General features: G+C 44.3%; 1 protein-coding gene across 1 annotated transcript in view; it reads left to right on the top strand.

Annotated features, from left to right (window-relative positions):
• The window catches only part of VWA8 (von Willebrand factor A domain containing 8), a 1,291,603-nt gene that overhangs the window by 677,767 nt on the left and 590,436 nt on the right, over positions 1–23,400 (top strand). The window contains exons 22-23 of the mRNA XM_085621802.1: positions 4,498–4,573; positions 11,678–11,813. Of these exons, the coding sequence (XP_085477928.1) occupies positions 4,498–4,573; positions 11,678–11,813 (212 nt within the window). The remainder of the gene's footprint in view (positions 1–4,497; positions 4,574–11,677; positions 11,814–23,400) is intronic.

Genomic DNA, 23,400 nt, shown 5'->3' with positions numbered 1-23,400 from the left:
CAAGAAGCTGGATCATCTTGATATATTGCATACCTCTTGGGCCGATACTCCCATACTTTCTGTGATACGGCTGCGCAGGTGCTGCCTCACTGCCTGGAGGAGGCCCTGGCCGTTGTCTCCCAGGCAGTGGCGGATGGGGGAGACGCAGCCAAATTCACTATTCGATGTGGACTGGATACCACCGACTCACTGGGCAGAACGATTGCCACGTTGGTAGTCCTTTGGTGCTACGCCTGGATTGAGGATCTGACTTTTCGAGGGTTGTCCAGGCAACCCTGCAGGACATGCCCTTTGATGGCCGTCGCCTTTTTGGTGACAAGGCACACTCTGCGCTGGAGCGCTTTAAAGATTCTCGAGCTACGGCTATGTCCTTGGGCCTCACAGCAGCGACTCGTCCACCTCAGTCTGCTTTTCATCCCTTTCGTGGCTACGGAAGGGGCACGCCAACACGTCTGGCCATAAACCAGCCACCGGTTCATGCAAGCTACCCAGACTCAGCGTAGCTGTGGATGTGGGACCCAACGACGCAGGTCTGGGGGCCAGCGAACGGGCCAGTCCACCCTTTCCACCCCTGCAGCTTCCTCCAATCCTTCCTAGACCGACCTTCCGGGGCCATCAAAAGCCAATGGGTGGCAGAATTCGCCATCACCTCCCCCACTGGCACACCATCATGTCGGACAGGTGGGTTTTGCAGATAGTCCGAAGGGGCTACTCCATCCCCTTCGAGACTACCCCTCCATCCACGCCACCATCTTTCGATCGCATGTCGGAGGATCATTTGGGACTTCTCCGCCAGGAGGTTTCGGATCTCTTGGCCAAGGGAGCAATCGATGGGTTCCTACGCCTGAAGTTGGCCGTGGTTGCTATTCCCCCTACTTTCTGGTGCCCAAGAAGGGCAAAGGCCTGCGTCCTATTCTAGACCTCAGGGCCCTCAACCACTTCCTCCGGAAGGAAAAGTTCAAAATGCTAATCCTGGCTCAGGTCCTGTCTGCCCTCGACCTGGGAGATTGGATGGTAGTGCTGGACTTGCAGGACACCTATCTTCACATTCCTATCCTGCCAGCCCATATGTGCTACCTGCGGTTCACGGTAGGCCACAAGCATTTTCAGTTCACCGTGCTCCCCTTTGGCCTTACCAGCGCCCCTCGGGTGTTCACGAAAGTGATGGCGGTGGTCGCAGCTCATCTGCGCAGATTAGGGATTCCAGTCTTCCCCTATCTCGACGACTGGCTGTTGAAGGAGGGTTTGCCCCAGGCTGCTGTGTCCCACCTCCAGACTACGGCGAACCTCCTGCACTCGCTGGGGTTCACTATCAAGGTGACGAAGTCGCACCTAACTCCTTCTCAGACGCTCCCTTTCATCGGAGCTGTTCTGGACACAGTGCAGTTTCAGGCCTATCCTCCCGAGCAGCGAGTCGGGGATATTCAGGCTATGATACCAATGTTTCCGCCTCTATCCCGGATTTCAGTGAGAATGACCCTGAGGCTTCTGGGCCTCATGGCCTCCTGCATCCTGCTGGTGGATCATGCCAGATGGCATATGCGGACTCTGCAATGGGACCTAAAGTCCCAGTGGGCGCAGCATCAGGGCAATCTTTCCGACTATGTCCAGATCTCAGAGGGGACTGTTCAACAACTGCAGTGGTGGTTAACAAACCAAACTTGGGTCAGAGGCAGATCCCTCTCCCTTCTCCAACCAGACCTCACAGTGGTGACAGATCCTGGGATGGGGCGGCCATTTGGGATAGGCGGAGATCAGAGGCGCATGCTCTCCGGTGGAGTCCGGGCTCCATATCAACCTGCTGGAGCTCCGGGCGAGTCGTCTGACACTGAAGGCATTCCTTCCCTCTCCCAAAGGGAAAGTGGTGCAGGTGTTCTCAGACAACACCACTGCCATGTGGTACTGCAACAAACAGGATGAGGTCGTGGACCCTATGTCAATGGGCTCTTCGTCTCTGTACATGACTGGAACATCAGGGCATGACCCTGGTGGTTCACCACCTGGCAGGTTACCTGAACGCCAGGGCGGATGAACTCCGCCGCCGGTGCCTGGTGGATCACGAATGGCGTCTTCACTCGGACGTGGTGCAAGGTCTCTTTCAGCGGTGGGGAGAGCCTTGGTTAGATTTGTTAGCCACCGAAGAGAATGCACAATGTCAGCAATTCTGCGTTTTGGAATTTCCAAGGCGGCACTCACTCGGCGGCGCTTTTCGTCAGGAGTGGAACTGCGGCCTCCTGTATGCTTTTCCACCTGTACCACTTCTGCCTAGAGTGCTGAAGAAGATCAAGCTCGACCAGGCCCATGTCATTCTTGTGGCTCCGGACTGGGCACGAAGAGTCTGGTACCCAGAGCTCCTAAGCATGGCCATCGATCCTCCACTCAGACTGCCTCTTCTGGAGGATCTTCTGTTACAGCAGCAGGGGAGGGTTCTTTACCCGAACCTGTCCAGCCTCCACCTCCTTGCGTGGAGATTGAGCGGCGACAGTTGACAGATTTTGACCTTCCTCCCGAAGTCTATAACGTCATCTTGGCAGATAGGCGTCCCTCCACTAAGACAGTATACGCTTGCAGATGGAAAAAGTTTGTGGCATGGTGGACAGCAAAGGCTGTGGATCCCCTTTCTGCCCCTCTATCAGATGTCCTGTTGTATATACTTTATTTGGCCCAGCAGGGCTCTGCCCTGGGCACTCTTAAGGGCTATCTTGCTGCCATCTCTGCTTTCCTTCAGCTACCAGATCAGCCATCTTTGTTCAAGTCCCCTATTGTACATAGATTCTTCAAGGGCATTATTCATCTCTTTCTTCCTTCTTCCTTCGTAATGCCCCATTGGGACTTGAACCTGATCTTAATTTATCTTCTGTGCGCTCCCTTCGAGCCTCTTCACAACTGTCCTCTCAGGCTCCTCACTCTGAAGACAGCTTTCCTTGTTGCCATCACCTCTGCTCGCACAGTGAGTGAGATAAAAGCTCTTTCTTCTAAGCCCCCTTTCTTCTCTGTGCATCCGGACAAAGTGGTGCTTAGGACAAGGCCCTTGTTGCTTCCCAAAGTGGTTACACTTTTTTACATTGGACAAACCATTACTTTGCCCACCTTTTTCCCACCTCTGCACCCTTCCAAGGAGGAAAAGAGACTCCACCGTCTGCACCCCAAACGTGCGCTGTCTTTCTACCTTGACGCACGAAAGATGTCCGGGTGGACGATCAACTCTTCGTTGGCTTTATGGGTGCCAAGAAAGGTAAAGCCGTTCAAAAGCGGACCATCTCTAGATGGGTTGTCCTTTGTATTAAAATATGCTCCGCTTTGGCGACGAAGGAACCTCCAGTGGGGCTCTGTGCTCATTCTACTAGAGCTACGGCTGCCACCACTGCTCTTGCTCACGGAGTTCTACTTCTTGACATCCGTCAAGCGGCCACGTGGGCATCTTTGCACACGTTCACCAGACATTACTGCCTGGACAGCCAAGTCTGGAGGGACGGCTATTTTGCCTGTTCTGTCCTCCAGGACTTTCTGGTGTGAACTTAGCTCGCAGACCCTCCTCCGGGGTTGTTATTGCTGGGGCATCTATTCTAAGGTGAGGAATCTATAACTAACAGTCTCTTTCAGATGAACAAGTTACTTACCTTCAGTAACGATGTATCTGTAAGAGATATATGTTAGTTATAGGTTCCTTACCGCCCCACCCATCCTCCCCGCTCTGCGAACTGACTTCTAGGGTCAGGGACTGCCTTGCAGGGCCCCTAGTTTAGCGCATAAGTGGTCAGTGTCTTGAATAGCTCTGCGCTTCTTGCATGTAAAGTCGTGTCAGAATAGACGTCAGCGCGCAGGGGCGGCATCTAAATAAACACCGCAACGTCATCCCTGCGAACACTACGCCGATGGCGAACACTGATTCAACCAACGCCACCTACTGACACGCAGGGGTACAACTAAGAGAAAAATTTCTCCGGATCCAGTCTGACGCCTGAGGGTAATTCTAAGGTAAGGATTCTATAACTAACATATGTCTCTTACAGATACATCGTTACCGAAGGTAAGTAACTTGTTCTACAAACATATTGCTCATTCTTTCTTTGGGTGTAGAATTTCATTTATTAACTTCAACAGGGCTATCAATTTGTAGACTATATTTGGGACACAATATGTATGTTGGCCGATATTCTGACAACAGTACCACATCATAGATAAGAGCTCAAACTCCCAGAATGCACTATGTATAGTTGTGCTGAGACTCTTTTGGGGGGTGGGTATTCAAACACCGTGTTCGCTACTGATGCATCCTGCTCATCTAGTGACAGGATGGCAGTATCCTTCCCTCAGCCCTTAAGGAACATAGTGGTTGAGTTGACATCACCTCTAGGGTTTGAGAATCACCTTTATTTGCACAATCTGTCATTTAATACATAAATCAAGAGACGTACATACTGATCTGTGACTCGTGCATAACTAAAGATACCTCGGTCTGTGTGTAATTCTGTTTTGTTTGTTTTTTTACTACAGAGATACCACTGTTCAAAGCCTTACTCTGCAGCCTTCGGTGAAAGATGGTCTCATTGTGTATGAAGACTCGCCACTGGTTAGTGTTTTATTCATGTTCATAAATGTGTATATTTTGGAGCTGGCTTATTATACAATCTACTTTGCACAGTGTTATTCAGTGTACGCCTTTTAATTTTTTGACAATTTCTAAACTTGATAAACCCACCTCCCTTGAATGTGTGAAGCATCACTTTTAAAGACCTCAAATATTTCACTCACTTCAAAGTTGATTTGAAAATTAGACTCTTCATTCACATTCCATCATGGTTACAGTCTTCCTTGTGGATTCTCTTTATCGATTTAGGGCATAGTAGTACCTGTGCAGGTACTTAGGATGAATGCGGCTGAGGTGTGTTGAGATCGCCAATACATGTGAATCCACTGCACCACTAGCCACTTATCACCTTCCATATCTCCCACTGAGCTCTCATTGTTTCAAAGTGATCTGGAGCATTCACTAGCAGTGCACAGAACACTCATGATACTGCTTTCCTACCAGTCTGTTCTGTCATGATTTTTGCATCAAGCTATCTAAACTCAGGGAGCAATGTTAGTTTTGCTTTATACACTTCCAAAGCATGGCTTAACTGAATATATTGAAAACATTTGGGACAGTGGACACCATAGTCTTTTGCCAGTGTCATGAAGGATTTAAGATGGCCCAAACATTCCCCATTCTGCAAATATCAATAAGATCCCACTTTCTAAATTCCCGAGTGCTGCCACCTGTGGGACACGTGAGGCCTGTCACCCATAGTAGTATTTCCCTTGTTAGCGTATCCTTCCAGCCAATGTAGTTTCTTGCCTCTTTCCAGGCGTGCAACATTGCCCTTAGTAGGTTAAGGGAAGGAGTCGAAGACTCGCAAGCCATAAAAAAATACAATAAGGAGGGACCCTTAAATAAATTCAGCTTTTGATGAATTGCTGGATTACCCCTAGATCCAAAAAAGCAGTCATGTATGACCAGCAGCCTGGCCGCCAAGTAGCATAACCGCTTAGTGGCCATTTGTAAGCTGCCATTGTATGGCGATTCAAACCACTTATTCCACGAGGTCCTCAAGACTTTCCCCTCCTGTAAATTAGAATCTGCCACCTCACTGACTGTCCTAAAGAAACTGTCTGGGATATCATATGGATAATACTGTATGATGTAGAGGAGTTTTAGGAGTGAAATAATTGTGAGTAGCACGACTTGGCTCAGGGCAGAGATCAGGCAACTATTGCAGTTCTCGAGATCGCCTCGTAAGCTGGTTAATGTGAGAGACATGTTAAGGTCCCAACAGATCTTGGGCTTAGTAGAAATTTGTATCCCCAAGTACTTGAATGAGATTTACCTTATCTCAATATGCCCTACTACCCAAGCTACCAGTGTATTTTTGCGTAATTGACCTTGTAATTCTGGTGCTTTTTTCTCTGTCCATCCTTTAAAATCTGATGACGTTTTGGAGCTTAGGCAAAGTACTGTTTAATGTGTGTCATCTCTCACTGAAGAGACAAAGACTTCAACAGGGGCATTTTTGGACAAACTAGTTTTAGCACTAATGATAATCATGTATTAAGTGGTCCACAGCCCAGCTTCTTCTACTAATACTTGTGGACTCTGTGTTTGTCATCGCTCCTGCCGAGTGCTCACTACCTTATGAATAGGTTTATACTGTAGGAATACAATATAAATACAAATTTACATTAAATGCACAACCCATAGCCGCCTTATTATCTTTAATGTACCAATCTCAAAATCATTGGTGTCATCAACAGTAAAATAGCTTGGTCCAATTTAGTTTCATGTCATGGCTGCTTCTCCCATTCATCTTAGGTAGCGTCACCCCACACACAGAAATAAAGCTTGTAATCACAGGGGTATGTGTTTGCCCTCATCATTTTTTGGGCAAGGGTTAATTAAATCTTCTCAATTCCTTGGAATTTTAACCAACCTCTTCGGTTTTGGAGGATTACTTTTTTTCCTGGAGAAATGAGTGGGGGGTATAATTTCAGCATTTTCAAGAAATTATTGTACCCTTCCTTTTCAAGAGATACATTCAAATTTCATTCTCTCCAGTGTTCTTGCTCCCATTTGTAATGTTGATCTTATAGAGTAAAGCAGGCCAAAACTGTTGCAGATACTTGGTAATGTTTCAGCTAGTGCTCTAGCTATTACAGTCCTGCAAATAGGTATTTAGTTTATACAAATTATAAATCTAATCCTGGCTGAACTGTTCAGGTCCTGAAGGTAACATAATTTACAGCATTTTTCAGTGACGAAAGCTTATATGTCCACCCATTTAATTATGTGGGCGGACATATAGCCAAACCAAAGCGAAGCCAAACCTCCAACGGCATTTACTCCGTTGGGCCATCAGAGGAGTGTGGCCATGGAGAAGAAGGACTAGTCTCCGCCGCCTTCAAACTATGGTCCACCGGACTCAAAATTGTGTGGGTAACCTATAATGTTGGCTAGGAGTAAACACAGCTGCCATGGAGTTTCTGTTCCACCAACATTTAAATAAGGTTCTAAGCCTTCACTGAGTTTCTAAAGGGATACATGTGACTATTCCCCTAACTCCAGTATCGGGATCACCACCCGTCCTCCACAGGAATGCAGGCAATACACTTCTACTACCTGATGAAGCCTTCCTCGCCATTCACCTTATGCTGTGTCAAATCAGAGACATCCAGACACTCTGCTGTGTTAATTAATACTTCAAGCCAAACTTGAGGATGAAAATCAGAATACCTCTGCTCCACGATTTACAGAACCTCCTTTTTGATGGTTTCATTAGTTTCCTATCAATTTTCTCACATTACTGTGATCATGATGGTCCTGCTTCTTTTGAGCGCTGCCTATAGCTCCCAAGATTTCACTATAAATGTATCCTCCCTTTACTTTACGCTTTCAACCCCTCAGCTGATCAGCTTTGCATTTTGTGTGCCCATTCTGCAAACTCTGATGCCACTGAGCACAGAGTGTTTTTCTACATATTCTTCAGCAGTATAATTGTCTTTTTCCTGCTACAAGGCAGTCTTGCATCCTTCCTCACAATTGATCTTCATTCTCATATCTCCCTCAAAGTTGTACTTGCTCATCCACTTCTCTTTCCTTGAGACTCGTGGGTGCCCAGGCTGGTTACATGGAATGGAAATCATTTTATCTTAGAACGACACAGGGTGACATTTACAGATCTTTTATTGAAAGGCCATATCTAACTATTTTACAATGGAATCTTTACAAGTTTCCATGAAGTGATGATTATGGTGTAGCTACTCAAAAGGTTTGCCTAGGTGGTAAGCAGTCTTCCATGGACCATAGTATTTCTTTTAAATGTGACTTCAGTGGTGTCTCTTACAGCTATTTAAAACTGAAGTCTGTTGTTGGTGTCTTGGCTTACCAATGGTCCACAGCAATGTTTGACGTCAGATGCTTCCTCCATGTCGTACATCTTCCTTCATAGAGTTCTACTAATTAATGAACAGCCAACAGTACAGGGGAAAAGGGAAATAGGGAGAAAAACACCAGCTGAAATGATTTTCTTCTGCTGGGACTACTTGTGGGTATTTTTGTGGCAAAATGGCAAGTAAGGGGTACATATGAAGATTTCGAGGGAAGCTGGGTGGCAGATACTTTACGAAAAAGGGTACAATGATTGCTCCATTTCTGTCTTATAACGTGAGTCAAAGGAAGGGTGACTCCTCTCAGGGACCAACTTGTTAACCAACACTAAAGAATGTGCTTGGCTAGAAGGTATCTCCGCGCAGAATTAACAGAACAGCAGGGAAAAAACAAAGGCACAAAAACCTCCTACTAATATCAACATGAGCAATTTAATAGCCATAAAAGTGGCTAAATGCAGAATCATAACTGACATTAACTGAGTCTAGAAACAGAAACCAAGCAGGAGCAAGCTACTGAAGATTCTTGAGGAAGAAAAAGAGGCAAAGATTACAGGGTCAAAAAAGTAGAAAAAGGGGCTACCAGCCCGCCAGGTAAATCTCATGAGGCATTGCAGTGCAGTACCCATTTTAAGGACAGTAACATAAAAGTGAATTGAAGAATCTGGAAACAAAGTTTGGCCATTTTGGTTTGGGAAACACAGATGGAAAACTGAAGGCAAGCAGTCTTGATGGTAATGTAGGAATAACAATGTAGAGAATATGTAAGGATTCAAGGGGAACCTCATAAGTTGTCAGTTCCCCAACCCCTACCTTAGAACCCTTCTTTTGATGATAGCTGTGGGGCCTTTGCCATTTCCTATTACAGCAAAAGCAGCACTGGCAATGACCGCACAGGCTACACTCTCCACAAAGTAAATGCAAGGAGCAAGTACCTGGTACTGTCCTGCCCCGCCGCTCTGCGGTTGCCAAACAGCCAGCCCGGTGCTACATGGAAGCATCTCTTCAACACCCAGCAGCCATAGAAGTGAGTCACTGGAACCTGCCCAACAGGGGCCCCACCAGCGTTGGATGGCGTTGTACTCAATTGCTATATAATTTTTCTAATTTTGGGCTAAAACCTGTAAGCCAAAATACATTAAAATATTCTAAAATATGGATTTGTGTACGACAGATTGTTGTAAACATTGGAAAGCCACCATCATCAACGATTTACTTTTTGCCAAAATGTGTAAAACCTAACACAGAATTTTCTTTTTTTTAAACACACTTTATTTAGATACCATCATATCAAAATGTGATGCAGTGAACATTACAGTGGGGCGGTCGTTTTCAGCTTGTAACACAGAATTTTCTTAATAGGGAAAACACTAGAAGGACACCACTGAAACTCACTAGAAATAAACACTGAAAATCAGAAATGATATAATGCCTGAACAAAGAGGCCCTTAGGTTATCAGTGAGTACACATAGCAATGATTCTTGATGTTGTAAACTGAACCACCTTCTCACACCCTTGTCTGGTAAGGTGGCATGCATTTTACCTTCTGACGGTGTGGACAAGAGTAAGGTGCTGAATGAATTTCTAGGCCTTTTTGCCTCGCTTTGTCCTGCCTTAGGAGGCAAGAAGTGGTTGCATTTTCATTGATTTTGCCACAATACCTCTCAGCTTCCTTGCAACCTCTGATGGAAGATGTGAAACTAGATAGAGAAGTGGCCTTGTTCTTGCCCACAATGAAAGATGGAAATGCCAGATGAATTTGGCCAGTAGTTTATAGGTGGCTGCATATATTTCCCATCTGTTTGATGTACCCATCATTCTGGCATACCTCCTGCATGATGCGTCCTGCTTCCGAATTGGCCACTCCACATGAATTGTGATATACTGCTCTTGCACCTATTCCCAGGCATTTACAGTTGGTGTAACTCAGAAGGCACACTACTTTCTGTGCCCAATTTTCTACAGGTACTCGAATGACGTGGCTTCATTTGCTATGTTCAGGATCTTTGTTAGTTGAATAGTGAGGTTCCGGAGTTTGTGTTCACTGTTGACCTATTTATGTGGTCATTTTCATATTTCAGTATAGATATTAACATACTTTCAGACGTTTTTCAAATGAAGAAGCAGGGCTTAACCACTACTCACTGTCAAAGTGATCCTCTCAATGGTAATGGTCTTAGATATATAGCCTCAAGGGGTTCTGAGGCAAGGGGACCTACATTATCTTCTGTGCTCTTTATACCTCGTGTGCATGTTATTGTACAGTTGAAAACCTAGTAGTGGGAGCCTCCTGGAAATCAAGGTCCTCAGAAGACTTAGGGCCAGATGTAGGAAGCCAAACTGCGATCGCAAGCGCTGAAATTCGCAGAATTTCAGCGTTTGCGATCGCAGTTTGGCTGTGAGCTATGTAGGTAGGCAAATACCCTCTCACAAAATAAGGAATCACAATTTTTGCGATTCCTTATTGTGCACAAGCATTTAGAGAATCGCAATTTGCGATTCCCTAAATGCTATGCTAGTAGGAATCGCAAATTGCGATTTTGCCTTAAGGAATCGCAAATTACCACCAACTTCAAGTTGGTGGTATTTTGCGATTTCCTTTAAAAAAGCACTTTTTTGCTTTTCTCAAAATGCCATGTGGCACACACATATGCCCTTAGGGCATGTATGTGCACCACATGTGCACACACTCACATTTCAGGGGTGCAACAGGGTGTCCTTTTGGAACCCTTGCACCTTTGATATTGCGCACGCAATTTGCGAGTACCTCTTGGTTACTCGCAAATTGCGTGTGCAAATCCCATTCATTCCTATGGGCATCTTGGCCCATAGGAATGAATGGGAAGGTATTCCTTGATTGCAAATCTCAATTTGCGATTGGCAATTAAGGAATATTAAGGAATCGCAATTATTTTTGCGATTCCTACATACATTCCATTTTGCGAGTCGTTAATAGCGATTCGGTAAAAATCGCTATTAAGGACTCTCAAAACTGACTAGGTGCCTTGCCTCCCATCGGACGCTTCTATGGTTTGGATGATCTGGTGAAAAGAGTGAGCTCCCATGAATTCAGTTCGTTGGTTCTGGTGCTGACTTTCCTATCCATCTCATTGAGGGTGCCAGAAACCTTTTCAAATGTTCTTCAAAATAGCCCTCTGCATCTTCCCAAAGAGTCTGCTTTCCGTGAAACATAGGAGTCCTCCCCATAGATAATGCAGGCTTGAATTTTTTCACTGCAATGATATGCACAGAATTACTTAAATACCGCACATCAGTGTCTGTTTGTTTGCAGTAAAAAAATGGCGAATTATGTCGTTTAGAAAATGGGGCTCTGTAGAAGAAAGGTTTGCTGTACTAAAAAGCATATCAAGTTGCAGAAGTAAAAGATTTTCAGGCTACTGTCTCCGAGATGAAAAGAACAACAGGCCTGGACTGCAATTAGAACTTTGAGGCTCTGGTTATCCTGCAATTAAACAACGGATTATGGGAAAGCTCAGCTGAGTGGTTTGAATGTTTCATGATCTCAGTACATTTCCATGCTTGCAGATTAAGTAGCTGAAAATCAGACTGGAACTAGGTTTGCATTTGGATGAGATGTCTAGAATAATCCACGAATTGTCATGTCAGTGAATTTTGGAAAATTTTTGGAAAATTTCAGAGGTATGACATCATCCTTCTGAATTATGGGTTTTAAATTCCAGGGATGCACTTGGACAATAGACCAAAAGTCCGTGATTTCTTTTCTTTTCTCAGGTAAAGGCTGTAAAAAAGGGGCACATCCTCGTTATTGATGAAGCTGACAAAGCACCAACAAACGTGACTTGTGTTTTGAAAACTCTTGTGGAAAGTGGAGAAATGATTCTGTCGGATGGAAGACGCATTGTGGCCAGTGAGTACAGTCACGGTGATCTTTTAGCGGATTGACTTGCACGCATTTTTTATGGTAACATGTAGAGCAGAAGCCTCACCGATGGTGCAAACATTCATTGTGTTTTAATGTTAGTAGCACAGGCCTGATGTGTGGAAATCCGTTTTACAGATGTTTAACGAAGGAGTTAAAGTATATTTTGTTTGTTACTATACGTTTCGATTGTGCCAAGTGCTCAGTGGACTGATATTAACCAGTGATTGTTTATGCTGTTGTTTTTTATTGGAATCCAGGAATTCATACATAACAAAGAACTCTGTGTAGGAGTGAGTTTAAACCGAAACATTCAAAGTGACAAATGTATGTTGTGCAAAAGGGTACCTTGCGAAACTTCCTTCTTGAATTTTGATCAACGTAATATGAACTGCAGTTAAATGTTTTTTTTACTTCCTATGTTTGACAGTATCAACATTCTCTATAAAGCTTGAGACAATTTTGTTGGAATAGACTTCTAGAAAGGAACTTCTAAACTAAGCATGGTAGAAAGAAAAGTGTGCTCAATTGTGTTGGTAAATCAATAGTATTCCATAGAATGGAGTAAAAGAAAGGTAGTTAAGTAGATGGCAACCAGAAAGGAAGGATGGAAGGAAAGGCTTGGACTGAGCAGAGATCATGACTAACTAAAAGGTACTGATGGGAGCTGCAGTGGCGGAAATAATGGAAATTTGAACCTGTGGAACAGAAAGTGACAGATTAGGCCTAGTATCTTACCACCCAGTGCTCCTTCTTCACGTCTGTCTTTACAACAGAATTGTTCTTTTTGTATGCAGTTGTCTTTTTTGTACTTTTTATCCATCCCTACTGCACATTAGGTGTCCCCCTGTCAGCCCTGCGGAGACCAGGACTTGGAGGCTGACAGGGAGAGATGTGCTCTGATTTCTGACACAAGAGAGTACCCCAAACACGGAAGAATAATGGACATGAAGACTGGAGCAGGTTGGAGGGCATTGGGATCTAAATACTGGACATGAACTGGGTTATGCTTGTAATAAATTATAGTTCACATGCTTTGTAGAAAACGATCGGTAAATCGAAAGAGATCACAATAAGGCATGTAGCAGTCATTTATGGAGAGTCTTAGGAGACACCCAGCTCTTTTATGGAAGAGGAGCACTAAGTGGGTCTCTGTGCATGAGGAACACAACCTCAGGACTCACCAGCACCCTTTGATAATAATAAACACATGTTTTAACACAGACTTAAAAAAGGATAGGCAGAGCGAAGCAAGACAAAGAGAATTCAGAAACTGGCCTCAGGAAAGGCTGGGAAAGGTTCTAGCAAAAATAGAATGGGGAACGCATGACAGTATGCAGAAAAAAACAGACATACTAACCCAACTGGAAAGGCAAGACAAAAACAGAAACATTGTAAAGTTAAATAATTAACTGAGCAATTAATATGCCGAAAGAAAAGGTAACTTTTGAATACATCAAGAACACGACTGGAGATATAGAGACAGAACACAAACCCTGGAATTCAGAACAAAGAATCTACATACAGACAAGAACATTACTGAGGTAACTACAGAATCAAAGAACAGAACCAGGGATAGATTAACTAAAAAAGCATGACCGGTACTGACAATGAAAGTGAAAAGCACACAGAAACTGGGAACAAGGCATCAAACAGAGCAGTAAGTCAGACCACGTTGACACATTCTCACAGTAAGACAGTTGCAAGCAACCGAGTTCAAAGAGATAAAATAACTGTCAGCTCAGGGGTTGAGCACTGGAACAGTGAGAAAAAATCAGAGATCCCTCCACCTTGAGAAGGAAGGCAGCTTTGGGAATTAGAGAAGGAAAGGTTTCAATGAGTGGACATGAGAAATCCACTTCTTAATTGCCAGAGGAAAGAGTTAATGCTCCCAGGTGCCATGGTGCAACACTACATAGAATAGTGTACGTGCGCAATGTTAATTTCCTCCTTAGGAGATTCCCTGTTATCAGAAAAAAAAAACCACAAAGAGTACAAACCCTTGTACACAACAATCTTGTAGCTCTTGATTGTATCTGAAAATAAACATAGAAGTGATCAGCAAGGCTCCAAACTTGCTCTGATGTCATAGGCGAGAAAAGAGCCAGGTATAATGGCCTGGATTCAAATCCTGCAGAAGTTGCAACTGCTAGATGAAAAAACCCAGAAACAAAAATTGTACCAAAAGGTCCCAAAAATGTGATGAAAAATTAGGGAATGTGATGCATCTTCGCCTCGCGATTGCCTCCTTTACATATGCATCAAACTGGAACTGACATCACCGGAAAAAGCTTTAGTACGTCTTGGTTTGGGGACCACGGAAAACATCCTACTGACAGACCACCATCTTGGAAAGGCCTATTTTTAAGTTTTGTCCATGTGCCTTTCCTGTCATTTATAGTGTTAGATAAGTAAACAAAGAAAGCCAAGTTTGACATCCTTGCACCCCACTGATCTTTGTAATCCCTATGCCACCCTTTATAATCCACATTCCATTCGCGCGTGAAACACTTTTCCATATTACGATAGGGCGGAGACACCAGAACAGTTAAGGTGGCGAAAATGCCCAGTCCGGAGCTGTACGCATTGCCGAAAAATGCACAGTCGGGCAGCGTTTGTAGCACTCCTTCCTTGTCTGAATGATTAAACTCTCCGGTAAGCTCTTGGTGCTGCTCTCTGCACTGCTTTTGCATCAGACATAACAAAAGACTAGAAAAACCAGAAGGAATAAGAGTAGGAAAAGGGAAACCAGGAACAGATGTATGAATCAAAGTTGACATCAAGGAAAGTCCAGAAAGCATATACAGAGGGACCAGGAACCATGATATATCACAAGGCTCTACCTCCAGGACGTGATTTTGGTAAGGTTTGGGAAAAAAAAAGAATTACATAGACCATGACGCACCACAATGGTGATTTGGAAACCAGGAGTGGAGTCATATGGGGAGTGATGTGCCAGAGAGGATTCTGTGATAAATCAGTGACAGAGTAGGACACCTTGGGGCCCTCGTTAGCACCACCTTTTGGCAAGATGTCAGAATCCTGACGGCCACCCTCTCACCCAAAAAAGTTATCTTTTCTGGCTTCAATCATTGGAAGTTGTATAGTAGGGCTCACGGGCACACATTTCATATTGTGGAAGAAAGGAGCAAGTTTGAGAAGTAGAGATTCCAGAATGACGTGAGGGGTGAAGAGAAAACAACAGTGATTGCAACTAAACAGTGTAGCTGGATGAAGGAATGCATGTCAAGAGCCAACAGCTGGTAGTCAAAAGAGAAGTCATAGTTGGCTTGGTATAAACAGGATGAGGTCTGTTGCTGTACAGAGCTCAGCAAAGGGGAAAATAATTTGCAGTTGAGAGTCTAATAACCAAGCAGATCAGAAGCTTGAAAATGGAACGATTGCCCCTGCGGCACAAATAAACTGAGATCTGGAGTTGTGGAACAGATAGAAATAGATGTTAACATGCTGGAAAAGGAGGACGAGGAAGTAGAAGGGGGGTGGAGTGCATGCTTGATAGAACGCTGTGGGCCTTGGCCTTCAAGTCTCTTCTTGCTCGGATTTTGCCAGGATTCTTACTTTTGATCCAGATGAAGATCAGAAACAAATTGGTAACACCTTAGCCAATCTTGTTCCAAAAACGAAGACCATTGGTATAAAACTCATTGCTTAGTTTAACCAAAGCAAAGAGGTTTACTGGAAATAGACATAGAATTGCTGTGGAGTGGATTTTTTGGGGATTAACTAAGTACCATTTAAACAAGGTTTTTTTATGGTTAACTTATAGTTACTGAATAATAAGTACCGGCCGGTTTCGGTTCTAAGAACTTAATCAATATTTACCAAGCCCCTTTTTTAAACACTTTTTTTTTCCTTTTCTTCATGTATACAATACATTTTGGGCCTCATGTAGGTAGCCAAATACCGGTCGGTAACGGCCGATTTCCGGTAAATATGCCGTTACCGACCGGTATTCAGACAAGTGAGATGTAGGAGTCCAAAAACGACTTTTCGGTAAATATGAGGCGGTAAATACCGAATCATATTTACCGAATCCTAAAATACCGAATCAGATTTACCGAATACATACTTAACGAATCGGTAAATATGAAGTGGTAAATATGAAGTGGTAAAAATTAAAATGACATGTAGGAGCACTCGGTAATTAAGAAATCCAAGAAAATCGGTAAATAAGAGTCGGTAATTAACACGGATTGAAAGCAGGTGGTAACCATCAACAGTGCATATAAGCAATCCCAAAATGCAACAGCGTGGACAACATGGCCGCTATGTATGTCGTTGCAAGGCGCCTACGTCTACGGGCAGCAGGACTGAGGGTTTGGCGACGGGAGGAACGCATCTACAGACAGAAAGTTGTCTGCTGCAATAATGTTCTTTTTCCACCCCCGCATGGGCGGCTGGTTGTTTCCATCTGGCCTTCGATTCCAACCTTGAAAGCAGAGTTCAACAAGTTGTGCAGAATAAGAGCGCTATTGTCCCAAAAAGAGGTTCCTTTGACTTCCTCTCGTGAAACATTTGTCCTTCACGTTGCTAATTCGCGCACTGAGGTACAGGCGCTTCTGAATACTGACCTCCCCCTGCATTTCGGCTCTTTGATCCATACTATATTCAATGCCTCGTCCACGACCGGCCTGGCTCATTTTTTTTAACTTGTGGGCTCGGGTCTCGTGACCTCTTTCCCAACTATTTTTGGTGTGATTCCGGCATTTCTTCATTCACTTTTCTCGAGCATCTTTGGAGGTGTCCCGCTGCTGCTGGCGCTAGTGGCAGGTGTGCTGCTTTTCCTTTTCATACTCCGGAATGGCTGCTCCTTCTGTGCCACACGAGCACCTGTCCCGTCTGCATCTTCTTCGTGATAGGATGCTTGACTTTTATGGTACTTTGCCATTGGCGACTTTGAGCCTGGCTTATGGATTATCCTTCAGGTATTCCTACTTCACCTGCGTACAACCTGTATTTCACTGCCTGGATTGTCCCTTTGAATGGCCTCTGGATTTGTGCTTGACCAACATGGTGTCTCCGGTGCCGGATTTCGATTGACTGATGAGGCCCTTAGTGTCTCACGAGTTGGCCTGTTCTGGTGTCCGGATCATGGCCTGTGGTGCGGCGCATGGTATCCTGGGTAATTGGGACATCTCAGCGGCCGCCAACGACTTCTTGGCTATGAGCTATTTGGAGGAACATTCCGGGTGCCCTCTGATTGTGCTAGAGGCTCCGATGGTTGGAGAACACGTATGTTCCTTTTCTTTACTAAATTGGATGGCTGAGACTTTCAGTGGCCCTGCAAACGATTTTTTGTTGGAAGCAGTGGCCACATATGCTGCCTATACATTCATGGATTAACTGGACTGTCGTCCATTGCGCCTGTGCCACTGGACAGCACCCTGGCGCAACATTTATTTCTTCAATTTCTCATTTTTCTCTTCCTGATGGTCGTTTTGAGTTTTTTTAGTTACTTGCATTTCTTTGTTAGAATTCTATACTGCTTTTTTTTGTAGTTTCGGACTTTGGCGCAGCATTGGTCACGCCTTGTTCTGCTCTGACGAAACTGAACTCTGCATTCTCTCTTTTCTTGCCTATTGAATAGTGCTTCGATCAAGGGGGCGTGTAGTGAGTTCTCCCTGAATACGTACATACATTGTTAAGTTAGCATAACCACGTTACATGTTAGAAAGCCATCTTTTGGTCGTTGCACACGACACTGCGGTTAAATGTTATTTCTTAAATAAACTGCTGACTCGAGACTTGCTTCACACGAGAGCAATCTGTTGTTCCATCCCAAGCTCTGCGCAGCGACCTTGGTCTGTACATGGTGTGACAAACAGTCTGGAATATTACACAATGCATGTTTTCCACTCTAGGTTGATCGACCCACTGTTTAGCCATGACACACGCGCAGCTGCAAATACCTGAAAGTTTGTGCTTTTAATATCACAGACATCATGTGTATGATTCAGACCGAAGACGAGCCTTCCTGCGAGAAGACTCCTGATGCTCCTGTGATGTGATTTCACTGAGCTGATCTTTGAGGTATGGGGTCCCCTATTCAAGCCTAAGATACCTTCTATTAGCATAATGATAATGTTAGCTTCTTAGTGAAGGGAAGGTGGTAGTATCCTCGGTATTTTCCGATTCGGTAAACACCACCTCGGTATTTTCCGATTCGGTAAATACCACCTCGGTATTTACCGATTCGGTGTATTCCGATTCGTGATTACCGAATGTTACCGAATCGGTAACTGTTACCGAATTTTTACCTACATATGACTTACCGATTCTACTTTACCGATTCGGTACGGCTCGGTATTTAAGAAACGGTAAAATTTATTTACCTACATGAGGCCCTTTATCTCCATATACAAACATAAGAAGCTGGATATACTGATCACATTGAACATGTGATAACTGTAATAAATCAACTATAGTTCAACTCTTCGTCATACCACAGGATCCATAGGTCAATATTTCGACACAATAGGATGTCTAGCATGAACACAAGCAGTGCGGATTCAGGAACACATGTTAACAGATCAAACCTTTTTTACTTATTAACGTTAATGGATCCAGTCTGCACCTGTCTTCATGGGTCAGGCGTAGCATCGTAGCCCTTACATGTGCAACAGTGTGCAAATGCTTGTTCGTTTGGTGCTTACCATGTCGTGCGCTTCTGTTGGCTTCATGGGACAGCTGGTTGGTGCCCCATGTTCCGGTGTGAAGGGGCGATTCCCATCCCATATGTCATCCTGGCAATCTACCAGTGGGGCGTCCCACGTGGCTTCTATGGGGTATTTTTGCAGCCCCTTAGCATCCTCTCTGTGCAGGGTCCTGCTTTCTGTCTGTGACCATGCGGTCATGGAGAAGGTGAGGATCAGGTGATTTATATTTTTGCGTGATCTGGCGCTTAGCAATTAGTGTTGCTAGATCAATAAACCGAGCCAAAGCCCTCTTTCTTGGTGCGACACAGCTGGCCTAGTAGGCAAACTCCCCAGTTATGTAGTATAGTGTGTCCCGTGCATCTGGCTAGGTGGTTTGTGACCATGCACCAGTACTGGGAGAGGGACGGACACGACCAGAGCATGTGAAGGAAGTCTGCGTCTATTGTATAGCAGTGTTGGCAAGCTGCATCTGTGCAGTGAAATTTTCTGTTGATTATTTGTGGAGTGATGTATGCCCTGCGGAGCACGTAACACTGTATAAGACAAAGGTGGGCATTACGGGGCACCACTTAATGGTACTCCGTGATGTGCCATCACTCCTAATCGGTGTGTGGTCTACTCAGGTCGGCATCTCAACACTGCCTTTGTCAGGGAAGTAGCAGTATGAGTGCGCAGGGAGCTTGCAAGCTTGCAGACCAGATGGCTGCTGTCGCCTATTACATGCATGTATTTTATCGTTAGGTGCATGTCTGGTTCCTGTTGTATGTCACCTCAGCGTGCTGTCAGGGATCTAGCTATGGAGGTGTAAAGTAGGAACTGTCCCGGGGGTATACCGTATCCGCCATGAGCTCTTCTCTGGGTAGAAGAACCCCATCGTTGTAGAGATCGCCCAACATATGTACTTGAACCAGTTACATATGTGACGTGAAATCAGTTCCCTGACTTCACACTTCTGTTGCTGGAAACCTTGAAAAACACTTTTATTCAGTCCATAGAAATGCATAAAATGTGAGAACCGGTTTACTTAACTATTTTGGTTTACAGTGCGTATAACATAAAAAAAGTTACATAATTGAGGAACACGCGATTTGGCATTAAATTAAAAGAATGCTACTGTATCTTTTTTTGTGTCCTGTGCAGTGTCTTTTAATGTAGCTTCAAGGCATTTGTCATAATATTTTTGAACTTGCAGTTTTACATAATACTTATTTTGGGTCACCCACTATTTTATTTTTGCCACGGTAACTTTATCAGTTAATTGGATATTATGAACAGTGAAATGTAATTGGTTTTGGTTTAATTCTTATATTTTAGGAAGTGATTAAATAACATTCATGGACAGATACATGCAGTGGCGGCTGGTCTGTTTTGAGGGTAATACTTGCCATGAATTATCGAGCCCGACTACCTCGAACGGTGTATGTGGGGTTCCGCCCAAGCACATTTAGGAAAAATTGGGACAAACTATACCTTCTTCTGAATGAGCACCTAAGACGTCTTCCGGTACTACTATAGTGTACCAAGCAAGCCATAGGCTCACAAGGGTTTTCCTCGCTCCAAGTCAACTTTGAGAAATTGTGGCAGAATTGTGCATTTTTCAATGTAATTTGACTAAACCTATCTAGAAAGTCAGAGGTGATGCACAAAATTTAGAAAAAGCAATTTAACATGCCTTAACAGTTCCTGATACAATAGCACACTAGCACTTTACTTTAAAAAAAAAAAAAAAAATCCTCTGAAGGGTATATTTTTGCTTGTTATTCATTTTAATTTCGGTTGCAGTTGTTTACAGTGGCGTAACGAAACTTGCGGGGACCCCCCTGCAAAGTGCATGAAGGGGGCACCCCACACTCCGTACCCAGTCAGGAGCACTTAGACCCACCCGTGTGCAGTGCCAGAGGGAGCCCCCTGAAGCTTGCTGGTACCCCCGTACCGCAGGAGCTGCGGGGGCTATTGTTACGCCACTAAGACAACCTGGTAATATTTCCTTTTATTTTAGGTCTTATTTTGTAATTTACCATATGAACTCTGCCCACTCTCTCAGCTCCTATACATACTCAACAAGGACGCCCCTATATGCCCATGAAACATGGGCTCAAGCGTATTCTCGTTTGCAGAGGGAAATCGCATCTGGACATTAGTGGAATCCAAAACAAATTAGAAATGTAGTTCTTTTCCAACTGAGTTGCATTAGGAAGCAAATATGAGTTACTGACATCGGTATTAAATCAATCCATGTGCAGTACAATATAATACACAGTCATATAACAGAATAATGTACAGATGACGCTTTGCTCATATAGTGATCATATTTACAACATATAAAATGCAAGACACAAATGCTTAATTTGAGCCAGAGTTTTCTGGTGCTTGGTACCAGCACTTAATTGGTAGCACTGGCTCTAGTGACAGTCCACTGCATGGTGACGTAGTCTGTTAATTTTGAGATGAGTATACAACAACCATGTTTATTAAGTCAAATCGCATTGAGGATGAATGATACCAGCCTCTCACGCCATTGTTATAGCTTTGTGTGGCCTAAAATAGTCTGAATTGTCATACTTGTAGGAGTGTAATGGCTAGGTGTTATGTTGGTATTGTCCTTGGCAGCGCTGCCAGGGCAATGCATGGTGCTGTCTGCAATGGCCTTCCGAGAAGGGCCCTGGCACTTATTCTTTTACAAATTAAGCACTGCAAGACGCTGTACAAAACCCAATGGTTATATGTTAATTAAATAACAAAATAGAGGGAAACAGGTAGTTCAACTGAATCTCACAATGGTGTAGCAAGAATACAATGGGTTCAGTAAGAGCAAGGAAAATGTCCTTTTTGACTGCTGTTGGAGTAAAAACATACAGCAATTATCAAGAGTTCAATGAGCCCCTCGAGCTTTGTGCCCTGGTGCCAATGCACCTGCTCCATCAACAGTAGCTAATCCCCCTACTCTCTCATCTCTCTGTCCTTGCCTCCTCTTTACTGTCTCTCTTCTAAAGTGCCGGATGCACCTGCTGTAATTACCTGGGGGGCTGGAGGAAATGGCAGGGGTGCCAGAAGTGGTCCTATTCCATCAAAAACTGGCCTCCTATGGCTCCAACCCCTATGGGTAAAAGCCCAATGGAATAAATGGTAAGTCCAGCCTTGGAAGAGAGTCCTCTTGAAGAAGAGGGTGCTTATGAAACCAGTCCCCTCTAATTTTCCTTCAGGCACATTTCCTTGCATTATGCGTGCAAACACTGGGGCTTATTTAGAAGTAAATTGCACCGCAGGTGCGTCACTTTTATTGATGCACCGGCAGCGCAATGGGCTTCCCCATATTTACAAGGCCATGTTAAGTCATCCTGCATGACTTTTCATAGCTTTGTAAATATGTTTACCCCTTTTCACGCATAAGTCTGCATGAAAGGGGCATTCCCTCGGTGTTGCTGTGGGTGTTCCCATGCAACATCCATGGAACTTGACGCATTTCAAGATTTACAACATTTTGTAAAGCTGGGAATGCGTCAGAATCCTACGCATCCCCAGGAGAGGCGTAAGAAGGCGCAACGATGAGAAAAAGATTTATTTCTCCTCGTTTTTTCCTCTTTCTATGCGTGCTGCATTCTGCAGCAAACATAGAAAGAGGAAAATGCCTTTAATAATTGTTTTTGTGCAGGAAGGTGTTGCCTTCCTGCACAAAAACAAACATCTCCTCAGCACCGGGACCCTTGCAAAATGAGGTAAGGGTGTCTGCACTGATGCATGGCTGCTGTTTGTGCGCTTTCGCAGGGGAGAAGGACAGGAATGGTCCATAGCTTGTAGATACGGAGCATTCCTGCCTTTTTATTTTTATGCACAATAGAGCAGCAGGAAGGCTTGCTGTGCTGCCGTGTGTCAAAATATTGTAAATGAGGTCTATTGTGCCTTTGGGGGAGAGGACGCAGTCCCAACAGTCTCTCTCCTAAGGCCCTCATTCCAAGTGTATTGGAAATCCTGATGTGATAATTTTGACCGTGAAAGTACAGGAAGCATGGGTATTGGTAATTTTGTGCTGCCAAATCGCCTTCGGATTTCAAGATAGCCCCTAAGGAATGAAGAGTTAATCTCAAAACTGGGGTTGCCACACCTGTTTCCATCACTAATCCCCCACTTTCAGGGACGTTTTCTGGAGACATATTCCACCATGTTTGATCTGGTGAATGCGTCCCCAGAACCACCGAAGGTTCTAATACCAAAGGCGGGGTTTCCCATTAGAAAGAATTTCCTAGTCAGGCGATCATTTTTTGTTTCTGCTGAAACTGCGACTTCTGAGTAACTCGAAATGATGGGTCTGATATGTAAAATAAAGCTTTGGAAGGTGCACGCTCACAAAATTGCACATCACGCACATTGCCTTCAGCCTAATCTTGCTGCCTCACTAATAGAGCAGACCCACCCACTTGGACCTACAGCCTCCCTTGTGCTTTCAAGCCTATCCGTCCGCCTCCATAAAATGTCCTATCCACCTACACCTCCTTTGTCCTCAGCCTACCCCTCAGTACCTATCTGTCGCCCCATTCCCATCTGATCTTCAGTTAACTCCTTAATTACCTTTTGACGTGGGCTTATCAATTTTTATGCCCACCCCTTGCCAAACTGGCCTGTCCGTCCAGAAATAAAATAAAGTATAAGTCATACTAAAAAACTCCAGCAAGTAGTACGCATTTCCCAAAAAATTACATGCAGGCATCATTGTAACTAAATAACGTAGTCCTCAAATTCAATCCCCCTATGAATTCTGTGAGTCCTTTCCAACTCATAAAATACCCACATTTTACAATTTGCAGCCTTCTTTGCCTTGCTGCAAGTCACAGGCCTGAAAGCTCCCATCCAAACTCTCTTAGGAGACAGTTTAGTCAATAACAAATATGTCCCTGCTCAAT

This window comes from Triturus cristatus, chromosome 8 (genome assembly GCF_964204655.1).
Source record: "Triturus cristatus chromosome 8, aTriCri1.1, whole genome shotgun sequence".
NCBI classification, from domain to species: domain Eukaryota; kingdom Metazoa; phylum Chordata; class Amphibia; order Caudata; family Salamandridae; genus Triturus; species Triturus cristatus.
The sequence above is the reverse complement of the archived record's forward strand: the minus strand, read 5'-3'. Positions and strand labels throughout refer to the sequence as shown.